At 52.6% G+C, this 17,055-nt stretch overlaps 1 protein-coding gene across 2 annotated transcripts; it reads left to right on the forward strand.

Annotated features, from left to right (window-relative positions):
- The first annotated feature begins 10,705 nt into the window (after positions 1-10,705).
- On the forward strand, positions 10,706-15,565 carry IBSP (integrin binding sialoprotein). Of its 2 annotated transcripts, XM_074903849.1 has the most exons (7): positions 10,706-10,754; positions 11,858-11,922; positions 11,995-12,045; positions 12,173-12,244; positions 12,434-12,490; positions 14,430-14,531; positions 14,842-15,565. In XM_074903849.1, the coding sequence occupies exons 2-7, from the start codon at positions 11,869-11,871 to the stop codon at positions 15,403-15,405; spliced, it is 900 nt and encodes a 299-aa protein (XP_074759950.1). In that variant the 5' UTR covers positions 10,706-10,754; positions 11,858-11,868; the 3' UTR covers positions 15,406-15,565. The 2 variants fall into 2 exon arrangements, with proteins under 2 accessions (XP_074759950.1, XP_074759951.1); XM_074903850.1 differs by lacking the exon at positions 11,995-12,045 and having other exon boundaries at positions 10,713-10,754.
- Positions 15,566-17,055: the final 1,490 nt, after the last annotated feature.

Raw genomic sequence — 17,055 nt, forward strand, 5'->3', positions numbered from 1 at the left:
CACGGTGGTATGCTTTGAGGTGTTGCTGGTTTTCTCTCCCTGGGGAGCTGGGTGCTGTGATTTGGGGTCAGACTGGAGCGAGTGGGGAGCAAAGAGCAGGCTGTTTGCGTGGAGACCTGCAGCGTGCTGGGGTGAAGGGAAAATCATAGGCTGAGGGGTGTTCCCACCCCCTTATTTTCAGGCTCCCCAAGGGCCAGCCCTTCTCCTGGGTGGCCCTGCAGTGGGGTGGGTGGAAAAGCTAATGGCTCCTATGAGCTGGGCTTGGGGCTTTGCTATATCATGGCTATCACTTGCTGCAATGCAAGCCAGGATTGTTCTGCTGAGAGAGGCTGAGAAGGAGATGCCCCAGGGCATGGGGACTCTCCTGGACCACTGGCTCTGGGTGTCCTTGGTGGCCTGTGGCACCAGGTCCCCTGCAGCAGAGACATAGGTGAGTGGGGGAAAAGAGTTCATCGTGAGCTGGTACATTAGTGGTAAAGCCTCTTTTTTTCCCTTTCATTTTTTTCCTCCCCTCCTACTAGTAAGCAAATAAACCACACATTTTTGTTTAAAATCCCATCCAGATGCCTCTCACCTGTTCACGTGCATATGACGAGCTGCACAGCACGTGGGTGCTGATGCTGGTGGAGGAAGCTGTGGGCTTTTGCGTAGCATGGGTTGTGGCTCTGCAGGGGACAGTCTCCAAGGGGTCAGCATGAGCGTTAGTATGAGGTTAATGGTTGGACTAGATGATCTTCAAGGTCTTTTCCAACTAGATGATTCTGGGATTCTGAGTGGGTCAGCAGTGTCATTGCTGGGCATTGCAATACTCAATTCAGAACCAGGAAAAACACAGAATAATTTTTACTCCTTATAGCAAAATTGCACTTAATTTGCAGATTCTTTAGACCACTACAAAAGCTGCAAGCTGAACAGCTTTTAGTAGAGTATATGTTTTAATTTCCACCCTGGTAAGCTTTTTCTACTTCTGCATGAGATCAGCTCTGAAATGTGCAGCTTCCCCATGCCACTGCCCTGGGAATGAGCCTCTTTCCTGACTCCGCCTCTGAAACAAAGACATTGACCTAACAGTAAAGTTTTTTTACTGTTAAGCAGGAATTCTTTATTAGCAGTGCTGGGGTCACCCTGGGGATTCTCCACCATAAGGGCTCCCAAGGATTAGCAAGGAACACCAGTTTACACACACGCAAATCATACATATTCATTAGATTTCCTAGAAAGGGGTGTCTTATGATAATGAGTTCCCAGAATTCATTTACATAGTCCAAGCATGCCTAGTGAAAATAGGGTGAGGGTCTTCAGTGGTCGAGGGAAGAAGTAAGCAGATTTCTTCATAGTGTTTGTTAGTTGACCTTCTTTCCAGAGCATGCACTGTGCAGTAAAGTCCAGTTGCCTCCTTCCTAAATCAGCAGAATCATCCTCCCTATGTGGGAGCCTCTGTGTCTCTTTGTTCGAGCCCCCCCTTATCTTAGTTTTCCCATTCTAGGAGTTGTATTGAGTGTCCACGGAAGGCTTTGAGTCTGCTATCAGTGATTTCTATAGGGAGCCTAACGAGCATTTCAATCTTACCTAAACAGACAAAGGGACCTAAAGGAACAGTTGAGGAGTCAGGAGTCTTTGAAACAAATGAAGCAAAACACAAGCAAAGCTTTGAAACAAACAAAGCAAAGCACAACCAAAGCTTTCATACATCACCGTTTAGTCTTCATAATTGTCAGAAATTCATCTGTTTGAGCCCTTTCATTCCCTTTCACCTCCTCCACCCCACTTGTCCCCACTTCACAGTGGCTACCTTGGCTGTGACTTGTCACTTATTTTTTGGACCCCTTGCATTAGCTGCATGAGGAGGAGCTGGGGATGCTGTGACAGTGATGATGCCTGTCAGGGTCATGGGTACCAAAATGCTGCTGCTGCGCAGTCCCAGCGCTGGGGTGAAAGACAGCAAGCACAGGTTTGGCTGCAACCCAGAGGTGCAAGAAGGGCTCGGTGACAGCTGTCGCTTTGGTTTAAAATTGTAGTAATGATGTGTTTGCTGTCTCCTCTGTGTGGCGATGCAGGGCAGGGTGCTGCTGTGAGCTCTCCCGTGTCCAGCAAGTGGTGCTGCCGCTCAGGCAGCGGGGAGGTTTTGGGTGCCTGCTCTGCCACGGGGTTGGGTCAAATCCCTGAGGCCACTGGAGGTGGTGATTGCGTGGGGACAACTGGTGGGATGGGGACCAGGAGGATTTTTGTGAGTCCCTCCAGGAAAGCAAGGGGTGCCCTAGAGCTCTGCAGTAAGCCCAGCCCATGAGAGGATGGCAGAGACGTGGCAAGGGTGGGATGAAACAGGCTTTGTGAGACTCCTTCTTGCAGGTCATACCTGACCCTCTGCCCTCGTCCTTGGGCAAGTGGCAGGTTGGCATAGCTGGGGAGGGGGCCAGCCGCTCGCCTTCGTCTCCCCCAAAAAGGGATGGTGAGCACTTGTCCTCCTCTTGTTTCATGCACAGAGAGAAATACTGGGTTGATTTGGCTTTAGTTTGAGCAGGAAGGCATGTGTGCCTTGCAAACAGGGCATGCAGCACCCCGCTGCACCCTGTGCTGGAGGGGTGGCCGGCTGTACTCCCCCCGCACATTGCTCCCCTTCCTGTGCCTTCCCATGGGGATGTGCTGTGGTTGCACGCGTGTCCCCACCAGCAACGCCCCAAATTTGCCTCCTGCTGGCTGGCTGCTCCCCAAAAGCTGGGGAGATGGTGCCAGAGCTGGCTGCGGTCTGCAGGTCCTGCCGGGATAGCTTCCCATGGAACCAGCCCTCCTGGGCATCACAGTGGGGAGAAACTCAGCATTTTCCTGGGGAAACCTCCTGACTGGCCACAGGGAGGGAGCTTCTCGCGTTGGCCCTGTGCGGGGACATGCCCAGCGCCTGGCAGCACATGTCTGCGAGGACGGGGAGGTTTTTGGGGGGACACTGGTGGAACTGGGCTGTCCCCATCAAATACTGTTCATCCGTGTGCAAGCGGGGCCACCCTGCTTGCCATCCAGAGGGGCTTGGTGGCTGGCAGTGCTTCACGGCATGAGGTTTTGGATGGCCAGAGATAGCGTGGCCAGAAGATGCTCTCTTTGAGGATTTGAAGGCATTTTTAGCAGCAGTCTGTGTGTTGTTTTTGGCAGCATGTGCTTGTGCGTGGTGAGCATCCAAGGGGAGCACTCCCACTCTCTGCTGTCAGGCAGGCAGGAAAATCATAGCATCGTAGAATGGTTTGGGTTGGAAGGGACCTTAGAGATCATCTAGTTCAACCCCCTGCCCTGGGCAGGGACACCTTCCACTAGCCCAGGTTGCCCAAAGCCCCGTCCAACCTGGCCTTGAACCGTTCCAGGGAGGGGGCAGCCACAGCTTCTCTGGGCAACCTGTGCCAGGGCCTCAACACACAGGGAAGAATTTCTTCCTCATATCTAATCTAAATCTCCCCTCTTTCACTTTCCCCTCACCCCTAATAAAGAGTCCCTCCCAAGTTTCCTGTAGCCCCTTTAAGGGGAGGCTGCTAGAAGGTCTCCCCAGAGCCCTCTCTTCTCCAGGCTTCCCAGTTGGCTACCATTCATCCAGTTCCTTATTCTCCATGTACCTTAGCATAGTTCCCAGGAGGATCTGCTCCATGACCTTGCTGGGTACAGAGGAGAGACTGACTGGCCTGTAGGTCCCCAGGTCTTCCTTTTTAAAAAGGGGGTTATGTTTCCCCTTTTCCAGTCAGCGGGAACTTCACTGGACTGCCATGACTTCTCAAATACGATGGACAGTGGCTTAGCCACTTCATCCTCCAGTTCCCTCAGGATCCACACATGCATCTCATCAGGTCCCATGGACTTGTGTACCTTCAGGTTCCTTAGATGCACCTGAACCCGATCTTCAACTACAGTGGGCAGTTCTTCCTTCTCCCAGTCCCTGCCTTTGCCTTCTGTGACTTGAACAGTGTGGCTGGAGCCCTTGCTGCTGACAGCTGAGGCAAAATGTTGAGTCCTTCAGCCTTCTCCATATCCCAGGTGACCAGGTCTCCCTTTTCTTTCCAGACAGGGCCCACATTTCCCCTCTGACATACTTATAGAAGCTTTTCTTGTTGCCCTTGACATCCCTGACCAGATTTAATTCTATCAGGGCTTTAGCTTTCCTAACCTGATCCCTGGCTGCACAAAAAATTTCTCTGTATTCCTCCCAGGCTACCTGTCCTTGCTTCCAAGCAGCTGGGAAGGTCAGCTGTGGGCCCTGCCATTGCTTGAGATGTTCCTGTATCCCCTTATGGGCTGACTGTGCAATGAAGTTGTAAGGGTCAGCTTGCCTGGTGGTTACACAAGGATAAAAAAATGCCCATGTCAATGTATGTACTTTTCTTATCCACCCACATGGCATTATTTTGTGCATTTGGGGGTGGCATCTAGGGCTGAACGCAGTGATTTACCCAGGAATCAGCACTGGGGTTTAAAGCAGATATTTTTGGTCACATTTGGATTTGTGAAAACACAAGTCTGCATCATCTTAAAAGAAAGGTTTCTTGTTTATTTTTTTGTCCTTTCCAAGAAGCAAAAAATCTATTTTTAATAAATAGCTGGTGTGGCTGAAGCAGTGGGAGGCAGCAGCACTGAAGCCCAGCTGCAGCAGCTGGTCTTAGGGTGGCCACGGCATGCAAGCTGCATTTCTTCAACCTCCTTATTTTCCTGGCTTTGGTGGGAGGAACAGAGAGACCCCCAGGACCCATAGAGCACCTCTCCATCCAGCAGCAGCTTTTTTGGCAGCGCAGCCAAGCACTGGGCTGAGCGCCACGGCCGGCTCCTGGGCCTTTGTTTGTCTTTAGCAAAATAGGAATATCTGTGGAAGAAACGATCTGATGGGATTGTCTCTCCTGTGCCCCCTGTGATGGATTTCTGTGACGGGAACCGCTCCTCGCCAAGCACGTGGTGAGGCTGGGAGAGTTTGATTGCGTTTCTCTGCCCTTTTCAATGGCGAGGAAAAGCCCTGATGGAATCGCTGCTGCCGTCAATCCGAACAAAAGAAATATCTCAGGCGTGGGAAAACAGCCTCTGACCTCAGTGAAACCCCAAAATATTACAAACCTTTCAAATGCTCTAAGGAAACTTTTCTTACAGCTCCCTTCACTATCATGCAATGTCATACAATAGCAAATAGTATCATAAAACGGCAAATAACTTCCCCTTCTCCATGGCTCAGCCATGCCCTGGGAGTTGGGCACCACATTATGGCATGTAAAGTGCAAGCGTTAGCATCCCCCTGCACTGTCTCCCCCCCCTGTACTGTCTCCCCCCAGACTTGCTATGGACACCTTAAAGCTGCCGAGTAAGCGTGTGGTTTGCAGTTCGGGTTTTTCTGTTTTCACACCCTGAAATTCAAAGCTGCAAAGAGATGGTGTTTTGTTTTAGCAGAAGGCATCAGGTTTCTGAAAAAAGAAGCTGAACCTGCAACTGGGGAGTGGAGGCAGCACCTGCCCTCTTTTGTCCCAGACCTGAAGCTGTTTCACCTGCAGACCAAAAAGTAGGTTCATTATAGCCTGAAAACTTCCACAGCTGCCTTTTTCAGAAACAAAAGAGAGCCTGAGTATTGCAGCAGACACGTGCTTGTCTGTATATATGGATATATATATATATATATACAACCCCTGTATGCACACAATATAACAACTCCTGCAAGCACAGCAGTTTCCTGCCGGCACATGCAGTGCGCTCTGCCTCTGCTGCAAACAGCAACTTTTTAAGCCCAAATGCAGGGTTTTTTGCAGGTTCAAGCAGTGTGTGCAGTGGCAGGGAGGTACCTCTGTGCCATCCAGGTGTCTGGCTGTTCAGGGACACTGATTTGACTTCGGCAGAGAGCTCAGTTTCTCACTTGGGTGTGCAGGTTGTCGGTGGGTGCCTTTGCGATGAATTCAGGCTCTTGGCTGGCTCTGCTCCCAAAAATGAGGCCATTTGGGGGGTTATATGTTTTTTCCTCCTGTTTCTGTAATGTGGCTGTGTTTGAGGGCTCTCACACATGGACGGACGCAGTAGACTGCTGTGGGACCAGTCCTGGTAACTTATTCTAGCTGGTGCAGTTTCTTCCTCCTAAAAAAAAAAACAAAACAAGCAAAAGACCAGAGAAAATATGGTAGACAGATACTGCTCAACTATGGGAGGACCTGGGTGGTGGTGAGTGCTGGGAGTTGTGAGAATGCTGTGACCTTGCCTCAGTGATTCGCTGGGTTTCTGTTCCCCAGAGTTCAGGCTGCCTCAAAGTGCTTGTGTTACAGACCTACCTGTTGCCTGGCGTGTCAACAGAATTAATTTCCTTTATCTGGTTTCCCACCTCAGAGAAGAATTAAAGTTATGTGGCAGAGGGCCAATATATAAAGGTTGTGTACTGATAACTGAGGTTGATATATGGTGTATTTTAGGTGTTCTCCCCTCTTCTTTTATTCTAAAATTGACTGCTTGCAAAAAAATAACAAGCCACGTGCCCAGCTGACGTTGGTTTGCATTTGGGTTTGTGCCATGAGGACAAACCTCCCTCATCCCCCATGTAAGGGGGAGGAGGCAGGGATCTCTTATGCTGTTGCTGGTGCACCATCTCCTTGCTCTTCACTTTGCTCCCCAGTCCGTGCCCACGGCACGTACACTCCTGTCCCTGACACCACGTGGGGAGAGGTGGGAGCCAGAGCAAATTCTGCCTCTGGTGACCCCTACGCACATTTTGGAGGTGCCTTGGCCACCATGCTGTGTGGTAGGGGTGCCCCTTTCCCTGGCTGCAGCAGCACCTTGGCCTCTCCGCACCATTCTCAAAGTGTCCATCTGTTTTTGTTTTCTTTATTTATTTTTGGCCCTGAGGTTTCCTTCCAGAATAGCTCCAGGGCGTGGAAATAGGACGGTGCAGCCCCGACCGCAGCCTTGGCCCTACAGTGGACCCAAGCAGGACAGGAGCATGCTGCTCTGCTCATTTATCACCCTGAAAAAATAATAATTAAATTTGGACATAGAAACCATGTCAGCCTGCACCAGACAGGGATGCTCTGACCATGATGTCTCCACGGGCTCAGGCAATTAAATCAAATATATACACAGTGCCACTGCTGGTGCCAGGGGCTGGTGGAAACCCCAGCAGCGTTGGCTCATGGGGCAGATGATGGGGCTTGGGCACAGCAGCAGCTGCCGGGGGGTTCGTCATCATCTGCTGTGAGGGGGCAGTGATGTGCCCAGGGGGGGCCTGGGAAGTGGGCTGCCTGCCTAACCCCCAGCTCACTCACCAGCATCTGTAGTGAGCGACACGGCAGTGTGCATGTGCATGCTGAAAAACGATGGGAGCACAGCGGGGAAACTGCTGCATTGGCACACGTGGGCTGCATGCTGCACACCTGCCTAGTCATACAATCGTAGAATCATAGAATCACAGAATAATTCAGGTTGGAAAAAACCCTTGGGATCATCGAGTCCAACCCTCAGCCTGACTCTACAAAGTTCTCCCCTACACCACATCCCCCAGCATCTCATCCAAACGACCCTTAAACACACCCAGGGATGGGGACTCCACCCCTCCCTGGGCAGCCTATTCCACTCCCTGACCACTCTTTCTGGGAAAAATTTTTTCTTACTGTCCAGTCTGACCCTCCCCTGTTGCAGTTTAAAGCCATTCCCTCTTGTTCTGTCAGTAATCCCCTGTGAGAAGAGACCAGCACCAACCTCTCTGCAGTGTCCTTTCAGGGAGCTGCAGAGAGTGATGAGGTCTCCCCTCAGCCTCCTCCTCCTCACACTGAACAGCCCCAGCTCATTCAATGGCTCCTCACAGGATTTATTCTCCAGGCCCTTCACCAGCCTCGTTGCCTTTCTCTGTGCTCGCTCCAGCACCTCGAAATCTCTCTCATACTGAGGTGCCCAAAACTGGACACAACCCTCCAGGTGTAGCCTCACCAGTGCAGAGCACAGGGGGACTGTCACCTCCCTGCTTCTGCTGGTCACACTATTAGACAACATTAGTCATCTCAATCTGCCTCTTTAAAAATGGGGGTTTTGGGCTGTCACCTGCTGGCATATCCCCTTGATGCAGGCGAGCTGTTCCGTGTTTTGTTTCTAGCTGTTTATCTACAAAGGCAAGATTATTTCCATGAAGCTGTCAGATCCTGTGATTACTTTTAACAGATACCAAATGCTGCTTTCAGCAAAATAGACTGGCTCCGACGAAGTATTTCTTTGCAGAGGGTTGTTGGGCGTTGGAATGGGCTGCCCAGGGCAGGGGGGGAGTCCCCATCCCTGGAGGGGTTGAAGAGTCGGGGTGACCCAGCCCTGAGGGATCTGGTGGAGTTGGGAATGGTCTGTGTGAGGTTCATGGTTGGACTGGAGGATCCGCAACGGCTTTTCCAACCTGGATGATTCTGTGATTTTGTTAAGAGACTGATGCTCCAAACCTGAGATGTGATGCTTTTTAAAGTTTCATTATTATTATTATTATTATTATTATTATTAATTTTAAATGGAAACATTTTAGATGTGTTTGGCTAACTTCCCTGCTGGTGTCCCTGCGTGGTGCTGTGAGGTTGCTGTTGCCAGTGGCTTGCCCAGGCAGCACCCACTCTCTGGCCCAGGAGCTAAACATAGGCGCTGGCCGTGCAAGGCACTTCGGCACACATTAATTATCCTGGTGCTTTTTAGGGATCTTGGGTGAAAGATGCGTTTTTATAGTCAGTTTTCTTTTTTTAAGCAGCCTGGAGCAGCAGCCCTTCAATTACATTAAAAATCGCCTCCCACCAGCACTCTCTGTTCCCCAGCCCTGATGAAATTTAGACTCAAAGCTGGGCACGTGCTCAGGGCTCTCAGGCACAGGGCAGCCCATGATGGTGTGGGGCAGTGGGAAAAGGGGCTGTCTTGGTTCTGTGCCCCCCATATGCCCCCTCAGCAGGGCAGCCCCCCCAGCCCCACACTGGCTGGTGTCTCTTTACCGGAGGCTGCTGCGTTGGCATCAGAAAACTGCATGGCTTCTTTTTTTCTTTTTTTTTTTTTTCTTAATTTTTTTCTTTTCTTTTTATTTTGTGTGTGGGTTTTCTTGGCCCGAGGCGCCAGCTGAAAGCCATGGCCAGCTCCAGGCCTCCCTTGTAATTAGGGCTCCTCACAGTGACACAATGGGGCTTTGAAGCTGCAGCCCCGGGGTTTGCACAGCCTGCCTTGCTGCCAGGGCTGCCAGACCCCTGGGGGGCTTCAAGGCACCTCTCCTTCCCCAAAAACACGAGATCTGCATGGCATTTTGTCAGCAACTCCACACCACGTACCTCTTTGATGTGGTGGTGAGCAAGAAGGCAAAAGAACAACAACAAAAGCTTTGTCTTTCTGGTCCTAACATGGGAATTTGGTTCACTGGAAATCATTTGTTTCCCAATCAAGTTCAGACCCAAACTGGTCTCCCCTGGATGTGCGTGAGGCAAGTGCAGCCTCCAGTTTTGAGCAGAAACATGAGCGTTCAGGTCTTCCACCATAAAGCAGATTTTTCTGCCCTAAATAACAGTTTTATCCCTGGCTAACCTTCGCATCATCGACCTGCTGGAAGGCATGGATTTTCCAGCCCCACTGTTCCCTCTCTGAGGGTTGTAGGGCTGAAGGCATCCGGTGGGATTTACAATTCTCCTTGCCACTGTGGAAAGCAAAGCCACATTCTGTGAGAAGTCATTACCCTGAGCAGCTGCAACCCAGTGTCATGTCCGGGCATGTGCAGGAGCAACACGGGGGCAAAGAAAGTCTAGAAAAGAGGGAGTAGAAGTGCACTGGAGAGCTGGGCAGCTGAAATCCCAGCAGGAAATGATCAATATAGGGAAAGGAGAAAAGATGTGTCTGCAGAGGTGGGTGCAGGGGAGCAGCCACAGCACTCACCTGCCTCCATCCTCTGCCCTCAGGCGCAGGAGGGGTGGGCTCCCACCACTGGCCATATCCTGCCACCAAGGTCCCCACCGAGCTTTGGATGGTCATGAGGGTAGCTTTTTTGCTTTTTTTTTTTTTTTTTTTTCCCTAGGCAGTTGCTCTGCTTTGCTGGGGACGTGTACAGAGCTGCCAGATTTCAGCTGGGGAATACCTGTTTTTTGGGGAGCAGGGAACCAGGCTGGCCCCTGCATGTGTCCATGTGGTTCAGGGGGCACGAGATGTGATGCAGACACGTCTTTTGTAGCATCACTGTGGCAGAAACAGCTCTCACAGGGGAACTGGTGACACCTGTATATGAGTCCCTTTTTCTTTCCCTGCCCTTCCCAAGGTTTGTTTCACCTCTGCAGGCAGCCTGGAGAGGGAATTGGTTGGATTTAGCCGTTTTTTGTCTAATGGCTCTGCCCAAGTGACAGTGAAGCCAGGCCTTTGAGGTTGGTCTTTTTTGTCTTCTTGAGAAAACAGTGACAGAATTTTCCAAAAAGGGAGGTAGACACCCCCCGAGAACAGATTTCCCAATATTTATTTTAATTTAAACCCAGAGTGTTATTATACCCTCCAGCCTCCCAACCGTTCCTCTGAGGCCAGACCCTCAATTAAGCGGCGTGGTGCAAACCTCCCCGGGTTTGGCAGCTGCGCGGGGTGCTATGTTTGTGCACCAAATCTGCCGGCGTTGAAGTTCGGGGGTTTTCTGGTGCACGCTGGAGGGCTGGCGTCACTCTGGGCAGGGCGGCGACTGACTTGGGGAGGGGGGGGGGGGGCAAAAATAGACCTTATAATCCTGGTGGGGCAGCAGCAGGAGGAAATCTGTGCCGGCTGACTCCGCGGGTAGCCATTGGTGCTGTGGTGGGGTAAGCTTGCTGCTGCTTTTCCCAGCTGGGTTGTGTGTTGCCGTCTGCTTTTTTGCAGGGGGATGGCAGGGCTCAACTTGCTGTTGGGGCTGGGTGCTGCTTTTAGCTCTTTCCTGGGTCTGTGGCTTCATGAAGCACTCAGGTGGAGGGGATGAACATCCAGACCCTCACTGCATGGCCAGGAAAGCTAGCTTGTGGCCAGTTGTTTTCTAGCCTGAGTTAAAAAAAGATGGGGAAACTTCAAGTGCAGATTCCCTCCAAAACTCAGCACAGCTGGTGGTGGGTTTAGCTGGAGAAAGGGTAGGGAAAAGGAAGATTAGTGGGCCTGACCAGGCCCGGGGGGATGTTGGGAGTGTCTCTCACTGGGGGAGGCTGGGGCACCGCAGGAAGAGTTAGGTGTGCTCCTTGCTGTGTCTGGGATGGAGGAGGGCAGGCTGAGATTTAGTGCTTGGAGGGTGCAGCTGGGACCTGCCCAGAGCCAAGCCTCCCCTCTGGATATGCCTACGGGGGGCTCCTTCTATTGGTGCCTTGCCACTGCTATTTTTTGTCAGTGGCAGCCTGTAGAACCTGATCATACTCATTTATTTGCTTATTTATTTTTCCTCAATGAAGTTAAACTCCCTGTGGTGTAATTCCTGGGGTCGTTGCTCTCCGGGCAGAGCCCGAGCAGGTTGCAGGTCTGTGGGAGGGTGGCTGCAGTGGGGAATTCTCCCACCGGCGGCTCCTCTCGCATCTCTGGCAGGGATCATTTTTCCCCACTCACTCACAGTTGATGGGGAAGCAGGAGCGAGAAGTCACACTCAGGGAAAGCAACGCTTCAGCTGCCAGTTGAAACCTGCTTTTCTGGTATTTTGTGGCTTCTTGCAAAAGCAAAATATATTCCTGGAAACTGAGGCAGATCTGTCAACAAAAAAAAAAACACACACAAAAAAAAATGGAACCTGGGTCTCTGGAGGGGTTGGTTGACCTCATCAAGAGGAGGCTGGAGGTCAGCCTTTCTTCTCCCCACCTGCCCAGGTGGACACAAACACCTGTCTGTTTTGGGGTAGTGACAGTGCTTTCTAGCTGAAAAGCAAGCCCTTGCCATGTTTTGCTGTTCCTAGAGAAAGCAGCCATGAGGACTGCCCTGGTCTTTGCGTGCCTGGTGGGGATGGCGTGCGCCTTCTCGGTGAGTGCCGGGCCGGGGGGGAACCTTGCCGGGGCTGATGTGGGGTGTGTGTCAACCCAGCCTTTCTCCCAGGTCAAGAGTTGGCTGCGGCGAGCCAAGTCAGACGATTCAGAAGAGAACGCGGTAGGGTCTCCCCCCACCCTGTGTGCCCAGTCCCACACGGCGCTGGTCTTGAGCATGAGGACATTTCAGTCACTCCTGTACCCAAGCCCCCCGACTGATGAGATTAACCCCTTTTTTCTCCTGGTAGGTGTTCAAGAACAGGCACCGGTATTACCTGTACAGATACGCCTACGTGCATCCCCTACAGCGACGGTACCAGGTGGGTTCTTCAGAGGACTTGCTGATGCTTCACCGCTCACCAAATGCAGAGATATTGGCCCAAATGAGATGGGGGCACAGTCTGTGCCCCGTCTGCTACTGGCCTGCAGGGCTGGGCTGAGACCATCGTGTTTGTGACACCAGTGGGGACCTGCCAGCCCAGCTACGGCTCAGTTTTCCTTCTCTTTAGGGCAGTGACTCTTCAGAGGAAGAGGGGGACGGCTCAGAGGAGGAGGAGGAAGCGGGGGTGAGTACAGCAAACTAGCAGCCTGCAAAACAAACACAGGAATTTGGGAACTTTCTTTGGTTTTGTAGTCTCTGCTCATCATCATGTGTGGCCGCTGACTGCCCGCAGCCCTGCACTCTGGATGCAACTGGATTTCTACTCTGGGCTTTATTTTATTATTTTTTCCTTTTTCATCTTTTTTTAAAGAGGATGGGTGGGCAATGAACCAAACGACCCTGAGACAAACTTTCCGGGTTTCCATTTTCAGTGGCTCAGAAAGGAGCAGGATGGGCCAAAGGGCAGGAGCAGGAAGGGTCACCCACAAGGCAAAACACACTGTTAGGGATTTATTCCTCTTACCTTCCCCTTTCAGGTGCATTGCCCCCATAGTGCTGATAAAATTGCTATGGAAAATACAGTTACTCTCTGCATGGGTGCATGTGGAGGGACACAAACTGGTGCTATATTGGGAAATGCACGTTTGTACCAGCCCAGCCGGTAACGCTGCTCCTGTCTGCTGCGTCACATATGAGTTTGGGCACCGCTGCATTTATGAGAGACACCCAGGTCCAAAATTAAATGCCAAGGATTACAAAGGTTGCTTGTGCCTCACCGGATGCGAATACGCAAAAATAATCCAGTGGTCTCAGGCACGCCAGTGCTTTGAGACAGGGATCTGGCATGCTTGAAAACCTATTTGGCAGGTCTAATCGCATTTTTTAAAATTTGTGTTTTAATTTAATTATTTGAATGCTAATTTCAGGGATCTTTTCAACAGGAGCATAAGTCTGGGCATCTGGTCTTAAAACCCTCTTTGGAAGCCCACCTGGGGCTGGGGCGCAGCACAAGGTGGCCCCCGTCCCCCAGGCACCTCTGCCAGCCATGGCACATCCCTGCAATTAGCCCCTTCCTGCCTGTTGTTCTCCCCTACCACTCTAATCACTAGGGATAACTTTGACAGCAAGGGGGAATTTCATTCCCTAGGAAGAAATTAAGTGATATGAAGGAATGCAGCTGCTGTTCAGGGCTGCCCCTTTCGTTTCAAGGGCACCAGAGCAGTGGTCATTCCTGGGCAGGGATGCTGTGTGCCTTCACTGGCAAGGGGTGGCCAACAAATTAAAATGAAAGGCCCCAAGGTCATGATGAAGGGCCTCAAAGTCAGTGATAGGTATGTAAAGAGAACCCTTAGATCAGCTGCTAGATGGGGGGGGAGCATGGCTCCCATCGGCACAGCCAGCTGCACCATGCAGTTTGGTGGCACCTCCAGTGGAGAAGAAAACAGCTTGGGTTTTCTCTGGCATCAGATGCGCCCATATTTTAAGTGTCTGAGTTGGCCCAAAACACCAGGGTGAGCTTCCTTGGTCTTGGGATGCACTCAGCGGGGATTGCCTGGGGCAGGGAAGGCAGCGACCCCACATCTCCCTGCTGTGGCTGGGTTCATCCTCCTCCCAGCCTGGGGACAGCTCCTCAGCGGTTCCTCCAGGCTCTGCTTTGCATTTGAGTTTTTCATTGCCTTTTTTAGTGGCTAGACCTGCTCCACTGCGTGGTCGAGCTGATGGCTTACTGCTGGTGGGGTTCAGGCTGACACTTGGCTTTGAGCTCTTGCCAGCCATCACCTGGGGTGTGGTGTGTCTGCACCTCGTGTGCCTGTGGCTTTCTTTGGTTACTGGAAACTGGAATGGAACAACTTCAAAAGCAAACCTTCAGATGATTCACAAGGCAAAATGCGTAGCTAGAATGGGAACACCCAACTCCAGCTGCCACCGCTTAACTCCATGGCTTGGGCTACCTTGCTGCAGCTTCTCAATTTCAGCCTGGGGCAAGACCCCTGGGAAAGCAGGAAACTCAGAGCAGTGCCCAAATCATGCGTGGGGATCCTGCAAGCCCCTCTGGCTGCTGGGAGGGCTGTGCTGTGCTCTCACTGCTGATGACCCGCCCTTTCCTCCCCTTGTCCCTGCAGGAGCCATCCCATGCTGGCACTGAGGCAGCTGGCCACCTCGCTGGAGCAGCCCTTGACAACTGCCAGGGCAGGCTGGGAGGAGATGTTCCATCACCTCAGCAGGTGTGGTTTGGGGGTTACTGGCAGGGAGCACCCCTGGAGGGGGGGGATGTTCCCTGCACGCTTGCTTGCACCCATAGGATGCCCTGCACTCCGCTTGGAGCTCTGCTGTGCAAGATGTCCATGGCTGGGTCAAGCTCTGGGCATTAACCTGGTGGGAGGGTCAGAAGGGGCACCACAAAAAGGCATCCTTGCCATGCAAGGTGCAGGGAGGGCTTCTCAGCTGGGCCCATGCCTGCCCCATGCCATGCGGCACCAAAAACCTGCAACCTCCTGCCACCCAACTCATGCCATGCTATTTTCCCTTTGCCAGGGCAAGGGCTGCCAAGGGCCCCTGAAGGGGTTCAGGAACGGTGCTGCTGGCAAAGAGGGTGACTCTGAAAATGAAGACAGCGATGAGAATGAGGAGGAGGAGGAGGAGGAGGAAGAAGAGATAGCTGAGAATGAGAATGGTGTCAATGGCACAAGCACCAACACCACTGAGTGGGGAGAGGGACCTCACGGCAATGGCACCACAGTGGCAGAGGAGGAGGAAGAGGAGGAGGAAGAAGAAGAAGAGGAGGGAGAAGAGGAAGAGGAGGAGGAGGAAACTGAAGCCACCACTGTTGCCAGCACCACAGGTGAAGAGGGACTGTCCCAGGCAACCACCACGGGCAATGGGGGACCCACGGATGCCACCACAGCTGGGGAGCAGTGGGAGTACGAGGTGACGGCTGGGGGCCGTGGCCGGGGGGATGAGGGCACCACGGAGGGCAGCTACGGGGAGCAGGACGAGTACGCCCGCGGGGACAGCTACCGGGCCTATGAGGATGAGTATGGCTACTACAAGGGGCATGGCTATGACGTGTATGGCCAGGATTACTACTACAGCCAGTGAGCCGGTGGCGGGGATGGCCCTGGTGCTGCTCCCTGCTTGCCTCATCCCACTCAGGAATGTGCATATGAAGGCTCACTGCAGCCACTGCGCACCAGAGAGGATGCCAGGTGGCTCGTGGCTCATGGTGCACTCCAGCTCCATCCCAGGCTGCTTTTTTTTTTTTTTTTGTATCTCTCAAAGTGAAATGAAATAAAGCAACCGAACTGAGCTTGTCTGTGACGAAGGGTTTGCTGCCAAATTTCCTGGGGTCGATGAGGTGGCACAGCACTTGGCGGGCTGAGGGCCTACAGGTGCTCATGCTGCTCAGAGTTAAATCTCTTTATTCCAGCTCAGATGCACACAAAAGGAGGAAGGAACACAATGGCTAACTAGGAAAGCCTCTGTAGAGTCCCCTCCAAAAAATGGAAGTGCATTTTTAGGGTCACTGCTGTGGAATTACTGACACATCTTATGTAGAGCTGACATGAATTTCTAATATGTGAGTAATGATAACTTTACTTCATCTTCCACTCCTCAGTAGCATGCCTCCCACAGCCTGACCACACACCAGACAGTATTAATAAAGACATTAATTTCTCTTTCTGTGCATTACCAGCTGTAGATGCAAATCCCTGTAAGGAGAGCTTTGCTTCTGCATCCCTGCGCCAGGCATGTGGGTCCCCCCAAGGCTAGGCACCTCAGACCTGTGTTTTGGACACCAGCGTTGTAGCCAGAATGGTCCATGGTCTCTCCCCACTACACAGCCTTGTCCCCAGGGCAAGGTAAGGCTGTCACAGTGACAGCGTCAGGGATGGGGATGCCCAGCTTGCAGTCCCCAGGGTCCCTGCCCCGAGTCACCTCCCTACAGGAGTGTGGCCCCAGCCAACTGGGGAGCAGCCCCAGGGGTGAGGGACCAAATCCCACTGGGTTCCAGGCAGGTGCGCCTATTTAGGAAAAGTGATGGCCCTCACGTATGGGTTACAGCGGGTACCATGCTGTCCTCACACTCCCAGAAAGGAAACCTGTGTTCAGCTCCCGATATAGGTCCAACTGCAAAATGAGTTTCTATTCTGGCAACAGCAAGCTGCTGGCTGCTGTACAAAACCGCCTCCATGTGCCAAAGCCAGACTGCAGCTGCCAGGGTGGCAGGAGGTGCTGCCTGCAGGGTGGGCACCTCTGGGACCCAAAGCCCTACAGCAGCACCGGGGAGCCCTGCACATCCTCGTGGCTGTTGTGGTGGGGGGAATTTGAGAGCCCCATCATCCCCATCCCCAGGGGGTGCCCAAAGACGTCAGGGAACTGGCACGGACAAAGGCCCCTGGCACTGCTGGGCCCTGGGTCTTGCTCCCACAGGGTGCACAGCCCTGCCCCATGTGCGTCAGCCCCCCTGGGCTCTTGGCCAAAGCTCTGTCTCCCTGGTCCAAGGCGTTCCAGTACCTGTGGGACAGCATCCAACCGCAGCTCCCCTGGCCTGCGGGGAAGGGGCAAGTTTCCTTCTGGCTCTGAGATTTGCTCCCACCCGAGGCTGGATGCTGATAATTTAATCATTTCTGGTGCTAACGCAGCGGTCATGCCTGCTCCCAGGGGCAGGGTGGCAGGTGGGATAGGAGCTGCTGTCACCATCACCGCAGTGAGTGGCTGCACCGGGCTGGCCACAGCAGTGGGAACCCC

This window comes from Athene noctua, chromosome 4, assembly GCF_965140245.1.
Source record: "Athene noctua chromosome 4, bAthNoc1.hap1.1, whole genome shotgun sequence".
Lineage (NCBI taxonomy): Eukaryota > Metazoa > Chordata > Aves > Strigiformes > Strigidae > Athene > Athene noctua.